At 46.1% G+C, this 20,141-nt stretch overlaps 1 protein-coding gene across 1 annotated transcript in view; it reads left to right on the top strand.

Moving 5' to 3' along the window:
* Positions 1–20,141, top strand: part of timm50 (translocase of inner mitochondrial membrane 50 homolog) — a 28,691-nt gene extending 8,550 nt beyond the window's left edge. Inside the window, exons 4-11 of the mRNA XM_082503039.1 lie at positions 3,388–3,409; positions 9,797–9,855; positions 10,044–10,163; positions 11,770–11,874; positions 12,085–12,183; positions 19,005–19,161; positions 19,363–19,469; positions 19,546–20,141. Of these exons, the coding sequence (XP_082359165.1) occupies positions 3,388–3,409; positions 9,797–9,855; positions 10,044–10,163; positions 11,770–11,874; positions 12,085–12,183; positions 19,005–19,161; positions 19,363–19,469; positions 19,546–19,644 (768 nt within the window). The 3' untranslated portion in view covers positions 19,645–20,141. The remainder of the gene's footprint in view (positions 1–3,387; positions 3,410–9,796; positions 9,856–10,043; positions 10,164–11,769; positions 11,875–12,084; positions 12,184–19,004; positions 19,162–19,362; positions 19,470–19,545) is intronic.

Below are 20,141 nucleotides of genomic sequence, written 5' to 3'. Positions count from 1 at the left end.
AGAGTAAATCTGTGAAAGTGCATCTAAAATACTCTTAAACCAGAGCGTTGGCTGTTTAAGCAGCGTGGGGAAACCTGCTGCTGACCGCGGCTCACGCTGACACGCACAGGTTTGTTTTTAGGGGTTTTGTGGACGTCCTTGTGGTTTGTCTGCATGCAAGGTCTCACACGTGAGCGGACCTGTGGGAACCCTCTGCTGTTATTTAACACTGTGGTCAGTATGATGTAAATGTTCTAAAATCAGCGCCGCGAGGACGCGGGAACCGCAGGCCGGCCTCTTTTCCATGCTGCGCCGTAAGGACCGCTCTCTCACATTAAAGCCTCCGGCTGTATCCTGTCGAGCCAGCAGGCGGGCCGGACCGCTTCAAAGCCGAGGCACACTTCTCACGCCTTCCTGCTAGCCTGCCCCCCTCGTGAGGTCACACGACCCGGCTGTCAGGAGGAGAAACCCTTCAGACGACACACTGTGAACAGATTTACACGTTACGGTCGGCTCGGCGGCCGTCGGGGTAAAAATCCAATGAAGCACAAATGAATTAAGAGCAGCAAACAGCCGCCTGTTGGAGCTCTCAGACAGCTTTGGGAGAAGTGGTGAGCACCGAGGCTTCTTCCAGGAACAGCTCCCGGTGTCCCTGAAGAACAAGCTGTTGGCCTGTTACAGGGTTTGGCACGCTGTAAGTCATGCAGCCGAAATGATAACCTTTGACTTCATAATGACTTTCTCATAACTACAAAATGTAAAGTCTTTACATACTCAAGGAATCATGAGGTCGTCAGTTATATCAGATATAAATGTTATGAGAGGTTCTCATCATTAGGACGATGTTTATGGGCTATTGGTGTTTTTCAGAAGCACAACATTCTGCTCTGCAGCGAGGGAAGCTCTGCGCCGCTGGACGTAACTTCGTAGCTGGTGTAGTCTGTGTGTGGAGGGGTGACACGGTCAGTGCATGTGTGAGGGCAGCGTGGTTTTGGCCATAAATGACAACAAACAAAAATCCACGAGCCCAGACTTGATGACACTCGTTTGATTTGTGGGCATAAAGTTTGAGCCGGCGTGTGTGAACAAACGAGGCACCGCTGGGATAAACGGTCCTCGAGCGATCTCCGTTTTCTAAGGATGAAACGTTTGTACAAAGAAAAATAGTTCTGATGTTTCGAACACGTGAGCTCCACCGCCGAAAACGACTTCCTGTTCTAGTCGTGCAGGTTCCTGCACAGCCAGGTGTGTGTCTGACAAGGTGATTAGCAACACAGGGGCACCACAGGGGACTGTCCTCTCCCCCTTCCTCTTCACCCTCTACACCACAGACTTCAGCCACTGCACAGAGACCTGCCATCTTCAGAAGTTTTCTGATGACTCTGCGGTGGTTGGATGCATCAGCAGGGATGATGAGACAGAGTACCGGGCTGTGGTCGACTCCTTTGTCACGTGGTGTGAGCAGAATCATCTGCAGCTCAACGTGGCAAAGACCAAGGAACTGATCGTGGACTTCAGGAAGACCAGGAAACACTTGACCCCTGTTTCAATCCAGGGGGTCAGTGTTGACATTGTGGAGGACTATAAATACCTTGGAGTACACATTGACAATAAACTGGACTGGGCTAAAAACACCACAGCACTTTACAGGAAGGGCCAGAGTCGTCTCTATTTTTTGAGGCGACTGAGGTCCTTCAACATCTGCCAGAAAATGCTGAGGATTTTCTATGAGTCTGTGGTGGCCAGTGCGATCCTCTATGCTGTTGCATGCTGGGGGAGCAGGCTGAGGGTCGCAGATGCCAACAGACTTAATAAACTGATCCGTAAGGCCAGCAATGTTGTGGGGATGGAGCTGGACTCCCTCAAGGTGGTGTCGGAGAGGCGGATGCTGTCCAAGATAAAGACAATGTTGGATAACACCTCCCACCCACTCCATGACATGCTGGTCAGTCACAGGAGCTCGTTCAGTGAGAGACTGAGATTACCGAAAAGCACCACTGAACGACACAGGAAATCATTCCTGCCTGTGGCCATCTCCCTGTACAACGCATCCACTTAACACACTGTTTGCTGCTACAGCTACACATGTTTCTTTTCCAACTATTTATTTATGAGTGACTTATGTATGTATGTATATATATGTATATATTGTACTATTCTTAGTTAGCGTATTGTCTGTCTTGTCTTAATGTTGGTTTAAAATGGAGCACTGTAACAAAAAATAATTTCCCCCAGGGATCAATAAAGTATTCTGATTCTGATTCTGATTAAACAAACTAGAGCAGTGAAATGCTTTGCTTTTATTGGATGTCTGTGTGGAGTTGTGTGTGTTTGAGGGCTCTCTGTTGCCAGCGCGACACGTTTAAATGATGAATCCCGTCCGGCCGGTGGTCTCCGTTTGCCAGCTCAGATTCTGGGATGTTTTTGTACTTTCTGTCCTCGACACGTCGAGTTTGGGGAGTGTGGGAACCCGTCCCGCTCTCCCAGGCTGCTCTGCAGTCGCACCGAGGTGTCGATGAGGGTTTAATGGCCTCTTCCTCGCCTCTGCACTGACATCACTTCACCCCCGCACGAGAGCATCTGCACGCCTCTAATTAGCCATTTTCTCCACTCTGTAAAAAGAAAAGAGCTTCACCAGAGGAGGTTCATGCACATCCACCCTTTTCCCACAGGTCTGCCCATCAGAATTACATTAAAATCATTAAAGAGTCGAATTAAAATAATAAAGTGCATTTCTAGCATCAGCTGGTAGGAATCTTAAAGTCTTAAAGTGAGCAAAGTCCAACGGAGTCAGTGACGCGTACCTGTGGTCCAGCGTAGTAACTGCAGTGACTCTGCATGTCCACCAGGGGGAGGGCTTCATCACAGATCCGACTTCAGATCTCTCTTCATCATCTTATCTTCTGTCTCTAAAAAGATTTTCCTTCTTAAAAGTTCAATTCAATTTCAAATTGAACTTTTAAAAACAAATCTTTGTGTAGTTTTTACGCCCAGAAAAAGTCATGAAGCTGTAGATGAATCATAGAAGTCATATAATGTAATTATACATTATACCTGTGATACTTGATAGTTTTTTTTATTTATTTTTACCTCTGTTTTATTTTGTCCCGATAAATAAATGCATTTTATTGTATTTTATTCAGACTTTATTGAGCTTTTTGCTGTTTTGTTTATAAGTAAATCTCATTTGAATCCTGTTAGCTAATAATCAGCTGATCAGTACCTGTCTGACCTGAGGTCTGTGTCATGAACAGAAAATAAAAATTATTTTCTGCAGTGTATCAGCACACGTGTAAGTAAGCAGACCGATGTGGAGCTGCATGTTTACGCTGCCCTCACAGCTCTGATGAGCAGACGTGATTGATGAGAGCAGATTTGTAACCACCTCCTTTCTGCTCCTCCTCACAGATTCCAGACGAGTTCGACAAAGGTGAGTGTAAACCTTTTATTTCTTTTCTCAGCTCGAGCTCACATTTAAACTGATCTTAAACTGTGTTTACTGCTCACAGCTGAGGCGCTCTCTGCTTGTGTGAATGATTGATCACTCGGTGCCAACTGTTCTCACTCTGTGTGTTTGCTCCAGTCATCCATATGCCCCATCATTCACCCCGCCCACCCCTGAGCTGCCTGTCAGCACAAATGCACACGTTTCCATCCAGCGAGACAGACTACAGCTCATCGCCTCCGTTAACCCGCTGCCTCTTAACAAGATGACAGAATAATGGGAGTAGTGCTAAAAATACATGTGGAGACCATTGGCATGCTGAAGGTGTGGAAAGCTGCGTTCATTAGCTGAGGTGCAGTTCTGTGCAGCAGTAGGTTTGCATACGTACAGATGACCAGTAGCAGGCTGGACCACCTTTAGCTTTTAGAAGTGGCCGTGCGTGGTCACAGTAACGGGCTGCAGGGTTTAAATAACTGACGGGGGGGCGGGGTGTGGTCCTCTGCTGATGTAGCTCATCTGCTCAATCCGAGATGCTCGTCTGCACACCTCTTCATGCACGTCAGTCATTATTGGTTTGATTTTATTGCTGAGTCGTGCAGAAAACTACATGCTCCGCCCAAACAGGTTCACAAGATGTTTATAAAACTGAAGCAGCAGCTTAATTTACAGATGAAGTAATAAAGAAATAATCTCTCCTGACGTGTTTTCCAAGCTTTAGAAACAAAGATGACAAAGTTCATCTTACGATTAATATCTATAAAAGATTGAACGGCTTCCATGTGTGGCTCATGTAAATTCAATAAGTGAATGGAGAGTGAATCCCAGAGCTGCATCATTTCTACATGCAGGAGGAAGAACATGATGTAAACAGAGTAAATCTTCATTCTTCTGGCCTTTCTGCTCCTCACATTGATCTGCTCTCTTTCTTAAAAAGCTATTCTGATTGCTTATTAAACCTAATAATCAGATGGTCAATATCTCTTCCTCCCGGGGGTCCAATCTGCCTCCTCTTCTCCTCCTCCTCTCCTCCAGTCCTCCCTTTCCAGCCTAAATCGCTCCCTGAGGTCCACTTTGTCCTCATCTGGCTGCAAACCTCCGTCTCTCCTCCCTCTGTGGGTGACGCCTTCGCCCCCTCTCTGCCTGTCCGTCTCCATCTGCGGTCGGCAGCTCGCGATGCCGAGGCTGGAACCGGTCGGGACAGACGGGAGAGAGGGAGGATGTGTGGATTGATCGATTGATTGATGAACAGAAGGACGAGGTTGGACTGAAGCTCAGGGACACTGAGTATTGATGAGTGGATTAGATCCGGGCTGATGTGACGCTCACAGCTGTCCACCACACACTCATTTACAGTGTGGACAGCTCCCCACGTCACAGTTTTATCTTCTTAAACCAGCAGTTTGACTCTTAAACTGTTTTTATACACAAAACTTTGCTTTTAATTCAAGTTTCTGTGCAGAATAGAAAGTTTTGTAGAGGTAATAATCATTTTCCCTCCGTGTCCTCGGAATAGTGTGTCAGACATGAGAAAAGAGTTTAACGTCTCTACATAAAGCTGTTAATCTGCACGATTAAAGCACAAATCATTGTCAGATTTATATTCGATATTTTATCTATAGTGGAAAAAAATAACTAAACTTTTAAATTGGAAGTTGTCCGTTTTATTCAAACAGGAAAATTCAAACCTTTTACAAGAGTGAACGACAGCATTAGCCGCACAGATGCATCTAAATCCACATCCATGCACCAAAGCAAGAACAAAGTGAAACAGAAGTCTGCAGGCTTCAAAGCTCAGTCGGCTTCAGTTTCAGCGCCGCCGTCGCCGCGTGAAACGAACCCGCGGCAGATGGAAGCGGACAAAAACTGATCTGCGTCACGTTTAGCTGTGCACGCAGAAGGACTTTATTGCTGTTTTAATTAATACTGACTGTAAGGAGAAAACTGCTCGTTGGTGTTTGCAGCCGGTTTGCTTCAGGAGTAGAAATCGCTGCTGGCGCTCTCTGACAGCAGACCATCAGTTATGACGAACACTGAAGATGCTGAAGAAGAGCCGACCTTCATCATTAGTTCTCACATGCGGTCTGAGGGGCTGTAAATGTATTCACAGCGAGGAGAAGAAGAAATGTCAGAATGGTGATGAGTGGTGGATTCATGCACATCATGACCTGCGGGACCTTAGGAACCAGGGGCAAATGATCCCTGATTAGCTTAGGGAGCAACCTAAAAGTTCACCACCCCTCAGGGAGACGCGCCTCCACATCTTTCATCCTCCTCACTCCTCTTTTATATTCTACCTTCCTCCTCCTCCTCCTCAGGGAGCGGCAGAAGGTGAGTGAGGCGATGGATGTGCGAATGGGACTTCTGGGACACATTTGGCTGCAGAATCTGTTCGCGTGCCAAGTGACGGCATTTGTGTCTGTGATGCTGAGGAGCGTCGGATACCATAGCAACCAGCATGTGACACGCCTCGCACACACAATGCAAAGTTTTACCTTCAGAGCGACAGACTAGACTTGGAGATGGTGGAAAGGGGGAAATCTCACGTCCTGCCACCTGTCCCACACTCTGATATGAGCCTTCAACATTTACCCAGAATGCACTTCATATTCACATTGCTTCATATCGTGACACTGTGAGTGGGCAGCTCTTTGAGCCCTAAAAATGTCCCCTGGATGTCTGCTGTTCATACGTTGGTGGATCTGTGCGCTCAAAGCCTAAAAACCGTGTTTCTGTCCACGCCGAGCCCTCCGTGGTGTTTGAACCTGACACGTTCGTACTGCGTCCTGCTGCCGGAGCATTAATAACCCCTCGCAGTCAGCCCGGGGGCCTCGTATGAACACATTGAAGAGGCCACAGCGTGCCGTCGTTTGTCACCCGGAGAGAAAGCAAACGATTGATATCTGAGGAAGAGGAGGAGGTGGCGTTGTGCAGCAGATGCCCGTCCTCACTGTGGCTTTTGTTTAAGGCCAGAGACCTCCATCTCTCCACACACCTCCCTCTTTAACTCTTTCTTCATCCCCTTACTCTATCCCTCTCTTTGTCGCCTTCATCATACCTCCTCCTCCCCCACCTTTTTATTTCAGAAACAGTAAAAACTTACTGAGCTTCTCTGCTCTTAACACTCAGATTCAGATTGTTTTCTCTTCTCTTGGATCTTTGTGAGGTCATAGAGACAGGGTCATCTAAGGTGGTGCTAAAACAGCTTGTTTCAGAGCTGGAAACAGTAGAATAGGCCGTGTTTGGAGTGTGTTGCATGTTTCCACCTCATAAACGAAAGAAAAGTCAAGAAAGGGAAAATATTCTCGTTTAGGAAGCGAAACCAGTCTTTGGTGTGTCTTTGGCTGCATTTTGACAACTGAAACAAATTCCAGTGTAATCCAGTAAAATGTGGTTAACATCCTGGTGTTGCCTCGAACACCACCTTCTTCCTCTCAGTCGTAGAAACTGTCAGAAAGACAGATTCCTCCCCCATCACCACCTCCATCACCTCTCCTCTGCTCCATTAACATGATAAAAGCCCAGATTAATCCCCCTCCCCTCTGTGGAGGATATCCCCACACACTGGCGTCCTAGATTTCCCTCTCTCACACACACACACACACACACACACACACACACACACACACACACACACACACTTTTCCTGGTGTGTTTGGTGGGGCTCCCAGGGGACAGGTTACTCAGCAGCCACGCTTTACACCCCACGCTGCCTGCACGCGTAAACATCCTCTTCTTCAGCCTATTATCGCTCCTCTTTTATTTCATTACTCTCACACCATCTGTTTGCTAGCACCCCACAGCCTGTATGTAAAAGATGGACATACCTTCTCTGACATCACACACTACTTTCCCCCGTGTGTAATCTAGCTGTTGTCACAAATAATCTGAACACTCGTGTTTCTGCAGATGCTCATGCAGAGCAGGAAAAACCTCACTGGAGGTTTTATCTTTCCTTTCAGGTCATTGTGTGTCTTAGAGTTTGTTGTCTGTCTCTTTGTGGCCATTTCATGGTTTTGATTTTTGTTCTGTTATTTCTGGGCTTCTTAGGATCTTAATGCAGGTGTTTTGGTCTCATTTTCTGGTTATTTTGTCTGGACTTTTTTCTCGATTTTGTGGATATTTCTGGATATTTGTTGGCATTTTGTCTTTTTTTTTTTTTTTTTATGTCTGTAAATGTCATGCGTATATGAGTATACATCGAAACAGAAACCAGATTTAAATGTGGTCAGTCTCCCCTGCATGGTCATCTCCTTGTTTACTTCTGGACATCTTTAACTGAACTTTATTTATATAGCGCCAAATCACAACAACAGTCAACTCAAGGTCTTTATATTGTAAGGTCGACCCTACAATAACACATACAGAGAAAAACCCAACAATCATATGACCCCCTATGAGCAGCACTTTGGCGACAGTGGGAAGGAAAAACTCCCTTTTAACAGGAAGAAACCTCCAACAGAACCAGGCTCAGGGAGGGGCGGGGCCATCTGGATACAGTTACAGTATTTTATTATTTGGATAAAAGCAAACATTGAAGAATTACCAACATATACACAGACAACAGTACAGGGGATCTAACCAGAACAAACTGAGCTAGCGTGATGTTTAAAATGAAGCTCCGATGGAAGAAGGAAGTCTTTTCCAAAGTGATCCAACCTCAAAATGTGGATATAAAAGGACGTGGTGGATTAGATGGTCGGCGAGGCAGGAATAAGATCAGAGGAGATCTGAGATATAAGCAGGAGCCATGTAGGGTGTTGCACATTATTTATAAATGTTCAAATAAATACCAGATTTCACTGGAAGCCAATTAAGGAAGCAAGAATATGAGACGGCCCAGCTGTGTGGTCCAAACAGTGAAAAGTAATCTACAGTGATCTAGACAGGACAGGATTACTGAAGTTCTTAAATGACAGTAAAGGTTTGTTTTTGCGGTGTTTGAGCTCAGACGGTGGTCACAGTCGGGCCACGTGATGTCAGCTCTAATATAAATGTGATTGGCTTGTAGGGAAACGTCAGCCTCTCTGCTGCTGTCAGGACCTGAACGCTGAAATTAGGCTGTAAACACCTTTATTTCTGCTGTAAAGTTTTAATGAGGACTGGCTCACTGCTGGAGCTCGAGCGGAGTGATCCAGGTCTCCACAGGGTCTTTTATTTTGAAAACTGCCTGCTCTAAGCTTGCTTTGTTTGCCTTCCCGTCCTCGTTTAAAAGATCTGCTGTTCTTGTTAATGACACAAAGCAGAGCGGTGCCGTGGGAATGAAGACCTCGTCTTCACAGGCTGAGTGGAACACGATAAGGAATCTGAGCTCCATCTTTGCTGTCCGTGTTTTGATGGATGGATGCTTGACCTTCTAATTTGGAGTCATGCACTCTCTCCTTTGCTCCGCCCCTCTCTAATTATTAACCATATATACATGTACATATTTCCACACAGTGTGTGTCCACCTCCTCAGCGTGTCATCACATCAGGCAGATGGCTCCCTCGCTTCCTGCAATGAACTCTGGGGGACTGAGTCCCTCGGGAACACAGCGTGCGTCTCTCAGTGCTTGTGTTTAGAGGGAGATGAAGGATAGAGGTGTGCAGTAATGAGCCCACCACCCCATGGGAAATGGAGTCATTGTTATTTAGTAGTCATTAGCACGAAGACTCAGCATCGTCTCCCCGATCACCACGCTGATAAAAACCAGTCAGCTCAGCTTTGGGTTTTATTCTGACCAATCAGATCTCCTCCTGCTACTCCAGTATTTGTTAAAGCTAAAAGTGAATTTAAAAATTGCCAAATTAATACAAATATATACATAATAATCACATTCAATGCCATCTCACAGAAATGTATGAAGAAGATCATGGACGCTGTGTGTTTTGCTGTTATTTACCAGGGTTCCCGTGGGAACCTCGATAAATAAAAATGAGAAAAAGATGAAAATAAAAAGATCTTAAAATGTCTCATTTCCCCCAAAATTACTGCTGGTTTGTTCAAAACTGGTAGAAGGGAATCGCAGCCAACAGAATAGATCTTCCCCTCCGTATTCAATGGTCGTTTGCTTTTTGAGGAGATGACTTGAACGTGATGTTTGCCGAGCTGTCGGAGACCTGCGGCTTCAGCGTCGGCTTGGCTTGGCTGGAAGTCCAGCTCCACGCGCACTCGCTGAGATCTTATCAGCTGTTTGCGTCCCCTCAGGGAATTGTAGTTTTCAGAAGCCATTAGAACTACAGCTGTGCTCACTTTCGGTCATCTGTCGGCTTTAAATGGGCTCTAAGCAGCTAACAGAGGAGTCCCGCCTCCTCTTTGATCATCTCCTGCACCGTCAGCCTCCGTCTCACAGTCAATTCACTTATGTAACTGAGCACTTTTCCCTTTTCTTTCAGACCCTCCGGTCATCCAACAGTTACGAAGAACCTACAAATACTTTAAGGACTACAGACAGGTGAGTCCAGTCAGCGTCGGTGCATGGAAACATCCAGAACTAACTTTCATGAGAGTCAAACAATTAAGATCTGATTAAAGTGTAGACCCAGCTTTAGTGCAGCCAGTTGAACTATTGCATTACCTGTTTCGGACTTTTAGAGGCTCTCTGTGACCTCGTCTTTGTTTGTCTCTCGTTGATGATGTCAGATGATCATCGAGCCCACGAGCCCGAAGCTGCTCCCCGACCCTCTGAAGGAGCCGTACTACCAGCCTCCTTACACGCTGGTGCTGGAGCTCACAGACGTCCTGCTGCACCCGGAGTGGTCGGTACGTCTGCTTCTCCGAGAGCTTTACAGCCTTTGTCGATTATAAACGGTCCAATGAGAAGCTGGAGGGTAACACTGCAGCAATCCCACTGAAACTGAACGGAACTGAAAACTGTTAAAGTTAAATTAGTCAAGTTTTTCCAACTTCCTTCAGAACGTTATGAAGGTGAGGAATCAGCAGGCAGAAGAAGCATGCTCTGTCAGTGCTCTGTCAGCTCTGCAGAGGTGTGAACTCGGAGCAAAGCAACAGCGTGGTGTATTTGATCCTTTACAACCAGCCCCACAGATTATAATCTGTCAGTTACAGATACCCCTGATCCCAGCACCTTATCTGTATAAAGTAGACTTGGAGTCAAGACCACCTAAACCAATGGTACTGAGAGTAGCTGTAGATGATGTTTTCTGATGGGCCTTTGGAGGAAAACAGGAGGTGAGAAGCTGAGAGAGGCGTGTAAAACTGCAACTCTGGATCGTCACGTTTTGGAGGGTCTAATACATTTAGCCAGATTTCTAGAAAGGAGACCTGCTGCAGCCAAAACGGGATGGATGCTGTGTTATCCCTGTGACAGACCTGCGACCTGGCCAAGGTGTGCCCCGCCTCCCACCCTGAGACAGCTGGGATAGGCTCCTCCCCTGTGATCTTGAATTACATAAACGGAAGAGAATGGATATTAATTGTTTGGCCAAACAGTGTCTCAGGAGATGAACTCCATTAGTCGCCAACAAAGAAACCCGAGTTAGAGCTGTGGTACGTAGCTTCCTGCTTCCAGGGCTCCTCACCTGCTGTTTTTTAGAAAGCTGCTGCGAGCTTGTGTTTGGCCTCTTATTGTCCTTGTTTCCTGTCCTCGTTCCCTTAAACTTGAAACACACAAAGAGCTACAGTGAACTCCTCAAGACTGAATAATCCTGAAATGATCCTTTAACAAACAGGTTACAGTTCAGGAGAGACAGGTGGAGGATGTGCTGGAGGCGTGTCCACCACCTGTCCGCTCGTTCAGTGTCTGCTCCTTTTCACTCGTGTAAAACACGCCTCTTACCTGACAGGTGCGCAGCAGCCAACACCTGCCGCCGGTTAAAGCAGGCAAACACGTTCACCTGCTGGACCGTGTCAGCCTTCCTTCCTGTTACACACACACACACACACACACACACACACACACACACACACACACACACACACACACACACACACACACACACACACACACACACACACAGGTGATAATGGGACAAAGCTTGTTTTATCTGTTTAACTGAAAGCAGCCTGAGTGACGAGGTCACGACCTCTGAGCGTGCCCAGACAGTGGCTGTCAGATCTCCTTCCTGCAGCTGTCGGTGCCTCACGCCTTCATACTTTTGCAAAACGATTCATGTAACCTTCATTAACGACTCTTTTCTGGTCTCGCAGACACTGTGTTGTGTTGTATTCTTAACAACATGTGATCGAACTTTATTATGATAAACAGAGAAACTCAGAAAGGGAAGCAAACTGCTCGCGTCCACCAAAGTGCAGGAAAAGCTGCAGGACTTTGTTCATGATGAGCAGCAGCTGGAAACCCTACGCTTCAATCCAGATGTGTTTAAACAGCTGCTCTTTCTCTCTGCAGTTGGCAACAGGTTGGCGCTTTAAGAAACGTCCGGGCATCGATTACCTGTTCCAGCAGGTGGCGCCGCTCTACGAGATCGTCGTCTTCACCGCAGAGACCGGCATGGTGAGCGTTTCAGCAGCTGCTCATAGAGACGGCTTACAGTTCCCTCTCCTGCTGTTCCCACACGGGCTGGCCCTCTTTAATGGGATCGTACCACTTTGAACTCACGTGGGGGGAGAGGAGCGTGTTTCTGTCTTATTTACTAATCTGAGGCGTGACGACACATTAAATCAGCTCTTTGCATCCATGCTTTGTGCTTCCTTTCGTGTGCAGACGGCGTATCCTCTGATCGACAGCATCGACCCTCAGGGTTTCGTCATGTACCGTCTCTTCAGAGACGCTACGCGTTACGTGGAGGGACATCATATCAAGGTGTGTGTGTGTGTGTGTGTGTGTGTGTGTGTGTGTGGTTACTGCTGAGGTGCTCGTCTGTGTGGTGTTATGTCAGCCTGACATGACAGAAATGTTGACTTAAAGGACACTAACATACATTTAAAGGTGTTTTTGACCAACAAACCTTTGCTCTTGAATAATCTCATGTTTCACATCAGTTTGAATCTGTGGCTCAAAAAATCCTAAATTTCTTTTACATTTTAATAATAAAAAGTGTTAAAGTTTTAGATTCAGTTAAAGAAGTGTTCAGCTTGTGTTGGATAACTTTATTCATGTGTTAAACGATCTTTAGTGCTGATTTCTGGATGGATGTTGTTACGGGTTCAGATATTGAGGGTGAGCACAAACACAACACTGGCCCAGAAGAGCTTCGGTCAAACAATGGTTTTAATGAACACACTCGTGGGGAGATGAACACTGCCCACCGACTGCATCGATCTCCAAATGGTGGAGCATTACTCAAACTCTTATAGCCACCGTTGACCCCCACCTAGTCGTAAAAGCCTAATTATTCACTAACTCCTAGCGAGCCTGACTTATGGCCTTGGCTCCCTATTTCGTCTGCCTTTAACAACAGCAGGAGTGAAGCTCCCGTGGAATGTGCTCTGACTCCTCCGCTATCAGAAAAAGCAAAGTCCTGACTCTGAAAACAGCATTTCTTATAACTCAGCAGTATAATGCATCATAAACAATATCATTCATTCACAATAAATCAGCAGTCTGATGTAATACCGATCAGTAATAGTTTCACCTTCTCTAATTCAGGAGAATAATGCAAACTAAACCTACATAATAATTTCACAATCATTAATCGGGGGCATAACGTGGCATAAGATAATATTATAATCTCACAATGTAAATTTTAAAACGAGACAGCGCCCCCTCTGTGAAGGGCGGGGCGTGGCGAGTTTAACTAAAATCATCCCAAAGCATCTCGTTCGCTTCTTAAGTCGACTGTTAACAGTGAAACACGTCCAACTAACATAGTCTTTGTTCATTTTGTCTTCCTTCATTAATTAAAACGCTGAGGTGTCCGTACTGTGTAGTTTATGGGTAGTTGACCGGTTCTTCTATAGAGGTGCTCTGCTCCAGGTGAGGTCAGGGTGCTGTGCTCGTTTAGTTTCTGATCCTTGTTACCTGCAGCAGTCAAACATGCACAACGATGCCTCCTGTCGTTGGCGTGTGTTATCATGTTATCAGTGTCGGGTAAACGCTGATAACATTTACATCTGCGATTTTCTATGCTGTGGTCTGCTGTCATGGTGGAGTGGCAGAGAGGGACGGGGGGAACTCAAACTGGTCAGGAGGGCCAGCTCTGTCCTGGACTGTCCGCTGAGGTCCATCGAGCAGGCTGGGGAGGATGTTGTCTAAGCTAACATCCATCACGGACATCACCTCCCACCCCTGCATGAGACTGAACACCGAGCAGCTCGTTCAGCAGTAGGAAGGAGGTCATTACAGCAGCTGTCAGACTCTGTGACGCAGCTTAACATGCTTTGGTCGTCTTACTCACCAGCTTGTTTGTTTACGGTACATTTCATACAAATCTCTGTACAATTTTCTCAATTTTTCTATACATATTCTGTACATTGTTACCTGTATATACAAACTTTGGTTGCTTATGTTTATAGGACCACCTTGTGTCTTCCTTTTATATTTTATTTTCCCGTGCTGTAAGAGCTCTGTAACCGAGATTTCTTATCCGTGGGATAATAAAGATGATTCTTTTCTAGGCGTGACGTGGGCCACGAGTTTGAGACCCCTGCTCTAAGACTGTAATATACTGTATTATTTAATTGGTTCAGTCTGTTACTAAGTTAACAAATGGCTCAATTATAAATATACTGAAACGCATTTTCTAAACAAAATACAGAAAGAATCTGAGCGGATATATTTCAGATAAATCCAAGTGAAGCATGAAGTTTACAGTTAACAACATCTGTTCTATGCGCACAACAAAGAAGCATTCGTGCTGCTCCATTTTGTACCATTTGCAGTTTCTCCTCTGTTGCACCACCAGACCAAACTAATCGATAATCCACTACTACTGCCTGATCAGGTTTGGTGCCCAAACTTTTACTTTCCAGCTACTTCCAGAAGATGAAACCGTGAGCAGGAAGTTTAAGTTTCTAAACTCTGCTACAGCAGCTCGGCGGTGCTGCGTCACCCCCCCCCCCCGTCCTCTCTCCATGTTCGCCTTCTGCTGCACAAATTGATTTCTCCTCCCCTCGCTCCCCCTCTCAGGCCTCATTAACCTTCTGCTTCCTTTCTCCCCTCTTCCTCTTATGTCACCTCCCTTTCACCCTCCCTCACCCCACTTTCTTCGTCCTCCTCCTCCTTCTGTCTCCCTCCAACTGCCATCTCTGTGCATTAGAGAGCTGGGTGGAGGCTGGAAGGAGCTGGTTTAACCTACTTCCCAGAGCAAAGACACACTTTACCAGCTCATCTCCATAATGCCAAGACAGGCTGAATGCAACAGATGCTGAGAGAGAGTTAAAGTGCTGTATATGGCAACAAGAGAAAGTTATTAAGTCCCTGTGAAATTAAAACAGTTGTTTAATGATGCCTGTGGCTGTGCTTTTAGCAGCCGTGGACGAGTTTGATCCAAACCAACACCATCAGGCTTCAAACAGACATCACAGAGTCACAATCTGAAGTCTGTTTTCTTTTCTGTAACTGGACAAAACTTCAAAAAATGCATTTTGGCTAATTTTCCGGTTTTGGTTCCAGTTTTTTCCGAGTCCCTCAGATTTAGGGGAACTATTTAGCACCGATCAGTCTGTATGGATGCTCTTTCGTTTGTCAGTTGGATTGTGAGGTTTCTTCCTGTTAAAAGGGTTTTTTTTTCTTCCCACTGTCGCCAAGTGCTTGCTCCACAGGGATCATCTGACTGTTTGGGTTCTCTTTGTATCATTAAGGATATTTACCTTACAGTAACGAGCACCTTGGCGGTGCGTGGTGCTTTTTAAATAAAACTTAAAAATGTAATTATATCTGTGCATCGTCTACATTAGTTATTATTTTAGCTTTTTTTTTCTTATTCTGCACCTAAAAATGAGCAAAGCTGCTCTGCATGGATGCTTGACCGCTGAGTTGGAAAAACAATGGTTGTCTTTTTATTTCACAGAGTCAGGCATACTGATCCTGTTCTACCAGCTGTTTTATTCTCCACTGTCTGATATTCCTTCAGGAATATTAAACTAACACCACAATGAGATAATTACCTCAGCGTTAACCCTTCCTCTGCCTATTGTTGGCTGGCCTGCATCCGAGCGTCGGCTGCTGGCCTGAAGTGGATCAGACGTCTTATTGTTTGTTGGCTGGATAAGAAACGCAACAGTTGGATTAACTTTGTTATTTTTAAATCATTCATTTTAAGCCTGATGTTTAGTTTATATATGCAAAACCCCAAATCAGGAGGTCTGCAGACACTAAAACACACTGAAGGGATCCCAACTCTTGTATTGGTTCACGTACATGTGCACGCTTCTCACTCTAAAAATGACCTTAATCTGTTATAACAAACTCAGAATACATTTAACATTAATATAAAGTACATTTCACTCATTAACTCAGACAATATCCCAATGAAACCACAAAGAGCTGCTCAGAGTAACATCTTTAAGCACAGAGTTAAATAATAAACTTAAGGCTTACTTTTTGAATTTCAAGGATATTTTATTGTTTCAGTAAATATTTAATCAGCCAGTCACATGTAGACTCAACAAGTTTGTCATTTTGTATGGAGTTGCCCAGCCTGAAACGAAATACTGTTTCTCACCAGCCTCTACAGTGCAATAAGCAATACAGTTAAAAAGAATAAATACAGTTTACAAAAGGCAGTAATGAACTGCAACAATAGTTATGGTTAAAGATGTAGAGCATATAACCACGCCCAGGAAGACCTGCTGAAGTTCAGACTGAGCACCAGAATGGGAAAGAAATGTGATTTTAGTGACTTTGAACATGGCACGGTGCAGAAACTGCTAATCTGCTGGGATTCTTCCACCAACCATCTGAGTTTACAGAAAACGGTCCAATTCGAAAATGTCCTATGAGCAGGAGTTCTCCGCGAGAAAATGACTTGTTGATACCAGAGGTCAGAGGAGAATGGACAGAGCGCTTCGAGCTGGGCTACAGCAGCAGAAGACCACAATGAGTGTCACTCCTGTCAGCTACGAACAGGAAAATGAGACGACGGCTCACACAGACTCACCAAAACTGGGCAGCAGAAGACCGGAAAGACAAACCTGGTCAGAATGTGGCTAAACATCATGAAAGCATGGATCCATCGTGCCTGTGTCACCAGTTCAGGCTGCTGGTGTGATGGTGTGGGGGTTATTTCCTTGGTGGACTTTTCTCTCCTCAGTACCAGCCGAGCATCGTTCAAACTCCACAGCCTGAGTGGCTGCAGAATAAATCACCACGTTACAAACTCAGATCATCAAACTGGTTTCTTGACCGTGACGTTCACTCAAACATCCACAGTCACTTAATCTTAATCAAATACGGTAGTCTTTTTTTTTTTTTTATGATGTAGTGGAGTGGGAGGTCATAGACGTGCAGCAGCTGTGTGACACTGTCATGTCGAGGAATCTGAGACATGAAGAATTAAAACGGCTGTGAAGGAAAAAGAAGGTTCAACCCGGTATACCTTATGTATTGGCCCCACTGTTACAGACTGCATGCTGGTCCATCAATAACAGGACAAGCGGACTCCTCAAACTGATGCATCTGCCAACTACTGCAGTGCTCCAAGACATCAGAGGGGGAAGATGTTGGAGAGGAGGAGCCATCCAGCTCGAAATGACCCAAATAAATGTTTTGGTCTTTTTCAAGACCATGCAGTGGGCGGAGTCAGGCTCTGATATGATTGGGATAAGTAGAATCTTACTGTCAGCTTGCAGTACAGTACATAATACATTTACCTAAACTGTATTTGTGAGTGTGTGCAGCATTTCTTAGCACTTCACCGACTCTGTAAAAATGCTGCTGCCCAATTTGCTGAGAACATGAGCCGAGGGTCTCGCAGGAGGGAGTCACGCTGGTGTTCGTGAGCTTCTGTGACAGCAAAGTTTCCTCTGCTGGACGCTGCACAACAGTAGATGTCATTCCTATTTCTAATCTCCCAACGGAGAGGGCAGCCACAGATGGCGCCTGCCAATAACATCGCACGGCAGATTTGACGAGAGGAATTTTCATACAAAGACGGAGAAGTGCGGTGCCGGGGAAGTTGTCGGGGCGCGACCTTTCATTGACGTAACTGTGTGTGTTAGAGTTAACCCCCAACCTGGAGCAAAGTCCTGCTTTAGTCCCGTCCAGCTGCTGTTCTAGAGTGAAGCCAGTGTTTCACAGTTTGAATCGACGCGTATTTAGAACATTCAACATGACAGGCTTCGGACGGCTTTTATTGGTCACATGGCATCATAAGAGCTCTAATTAAGATCAGAGACCGTCGTTGTCAGACGTCCACGCCATGTTGCTCTATTGCATCTTCTCTACGTCACTTATATTCATAGTCATTATTCATGTACCTGAAACGAAGACAAAATGTTCAATTCAATTTTATTTATATAGCGCCAAATCACAACAAAAGTCGCCTCAAGGCGCTTCAAATGCACAAACAATATGTGGAAGAGGGAAAGGAGCAGCCAGGTGTCGACTATCAAATGCACTGATTAACCGATCATCTGAAAGCTCAAGCTTCCCTATAAAAGCAGAGGTTTGGGCAGTTTGCAGGTCTGCAATCAGCAGTGATCTTAGAGAAGCGTCTGCTGAGGGAGGGCTACGAGGCCATTTCCTTAACTGAGGTTTACAAAGGCTCAATAAACCACATCTGTAACAGCGTCCTTCAAATGGATGATACCAATGTGGAGAGGTTTGTCCTCAGCTGCAGAGATCCAAACTCAGTTCAAACGCCTCATACCGACCGGTGGACGAGGGATGACGATGTAAGCACTTTGCAGTCGCTGAGTTGAGCCAGGCAGTAAATCTCCAACAGAATGGCTGAAAAAGAAAAAGTCCAGACTGCTCAGCCTGCTGACACCTTCAGAGAGCTGTGCTTAGATCCACCGTTCAAATCTCAATGAACTGAAGCAATGCTGGAAAGAAGAGCGGACAAAATTCCTCCACAATGGCGTAAAAGACTGAGAAGGTCCGATTCTTCAGTGGCAGCTTGATTCCTTCACACAAACACAACGTGAAGGAGAACGGCGGCCTTCTTTCATCAGCTGTGAGGACGTGGAGGATGATTGGGCCGCAGACAGTCCCTCTCCATCTGTCTCACTCACACACACGTCGGGTATTCATTTCTTGTGGAGACATCTAATTGAAATAATGCTTCCCCTCGCCCTTTACCCTAACCATCAAAAGTGAATGCTTAACCCTGAGCCTAAACCCAACCATAACCCAGTTGTAACCCTGACACTAAAACCACATCCTGAGTCTGAAAAATACCTTCAGACTCGTGAGGATTTCCAATTTTTGGTCCCTACAAAGATATGAATACATACATACACACACACACACACACACACACACACACACACACACACACACACACACACACACACACACACACACACCAGCTGGGGCTAGCAAGTGTTACCTTAAGGGTCATTAAGGTAATGGAGTCTCTTATTTGATGAGGCATGAAAGATCACCAGTGTCAACTTTAGTCGGGCTGGAGTGATGGAGGAGGCGTTTACCTCATCAGTCATCGAATTAGTGATTTTATCTGCAGCAGGAGAGTAAACGTGTGTGTGTGTGTGTGTGTGTGTGTGTGTGTGTCTGTCTTTTAGGATGTGTCGTGTCTGAACCGCGACAGCAGTAAGGTCATCGTGGTGGACTGTAAGCGGGAGGCGTTCAGCCTGCAGCCTTTCAACGGCCTGGCTCTGAAGAAATGGGACGGAAACTCTGAGGACCGAACGCTCTACGACCTCGCCAACTTCCTCAAGAGTAAGACGCACGGCGAGGCGTTCGGGGACCGTCCTGTCACCCAGCCGTTCCTTAACTTAATTTGTTTTTGTAGTTGACGTCTGCTTCTTATGTTCGTCAGTGCATCCCTCTACTGTCACTAAGCTCATATTTGATTGGTTGACCTTCCCGTGTTTCCTGTCTGTTGTTGTTTCACCTCCTCCGTCTCCTCCTCTCCATCAGCCATCGCTATGAGCGGCGTGGACGACGTGCGTTCGGTGTTGGAGAACTACGCGCTGGAGGAAGACCCCATCGAGGCCTTCAAGCGCCGACAGGCTCAGCTGGCACAGGTAGGAGGAGAAATCAAACGCACCTGTCACAGGTTTCACCTGGAATGGCTTTGACTCTGTTTTCTCTGCCCGTCAGGAGGAGGAGCAGCGTCTGTCCGAGCTCTCCCAGCAGAAGAAACAGGGACTCTCGATCGGCTCCATCGCCTCGCGGTTTTGGCGCTCCAAGCAGCAATGAGCCCCACCCCCTCCCCTGCTCGCTTTCCACCTATCACTCGTCCAAGGTGAGGTGAGAGAGAGGAGGAGAGAGACCCGTGTGCTGCAGGCGAATGGTCTCCGCCGTCACGGACGTCTCAGTGGGCGGGGCTGTTGCGCTGGACCGGAGCTAGGACTTTAACTGGCCTTGCACTTCCTGGTTTTTGTGGAGGTGGGGCCTCATCTTTGTGACACCTGATGCATTTTTAAGCTTCTGATGGAGAGGATCCAGGTCGGTCTAAACTCTGGTTGCTGGTGGTTGGAGGCTGATCGGGAATCAGCGCTGCCGTCGCCACTCCAGCTCCAGTCGCATCGCCGCTCACTGGATCTGACCTGAGATCAGCTGTCATCTGCCACACTTTGAGAATGTGTATTTTATTTTCTGTTCCTGTGTGTGTGTCTCAGACTGTGCTGTTGGAGGCGAACGTCACATCATGAATATTGTTTATAATGATGCAAATAAACGATAAGTAGCATTTA

The sequence above is a fragment of the Aulonocara stuartgranti genome, assembly GCF_965226115.1.
Source record: "Aulonocara stuartgranti genome assembly, chromosome: 14".
Lineage (NCBI taxonomy): Eukaryota > Metazoa > Chordata > Actinopteri > Cichliformes > Cichlidae > Aulonocara > Aulonocara stuartgranti.
This window is presented reverse-complemented; position numbering and strand designations above follow the sequence as displayed.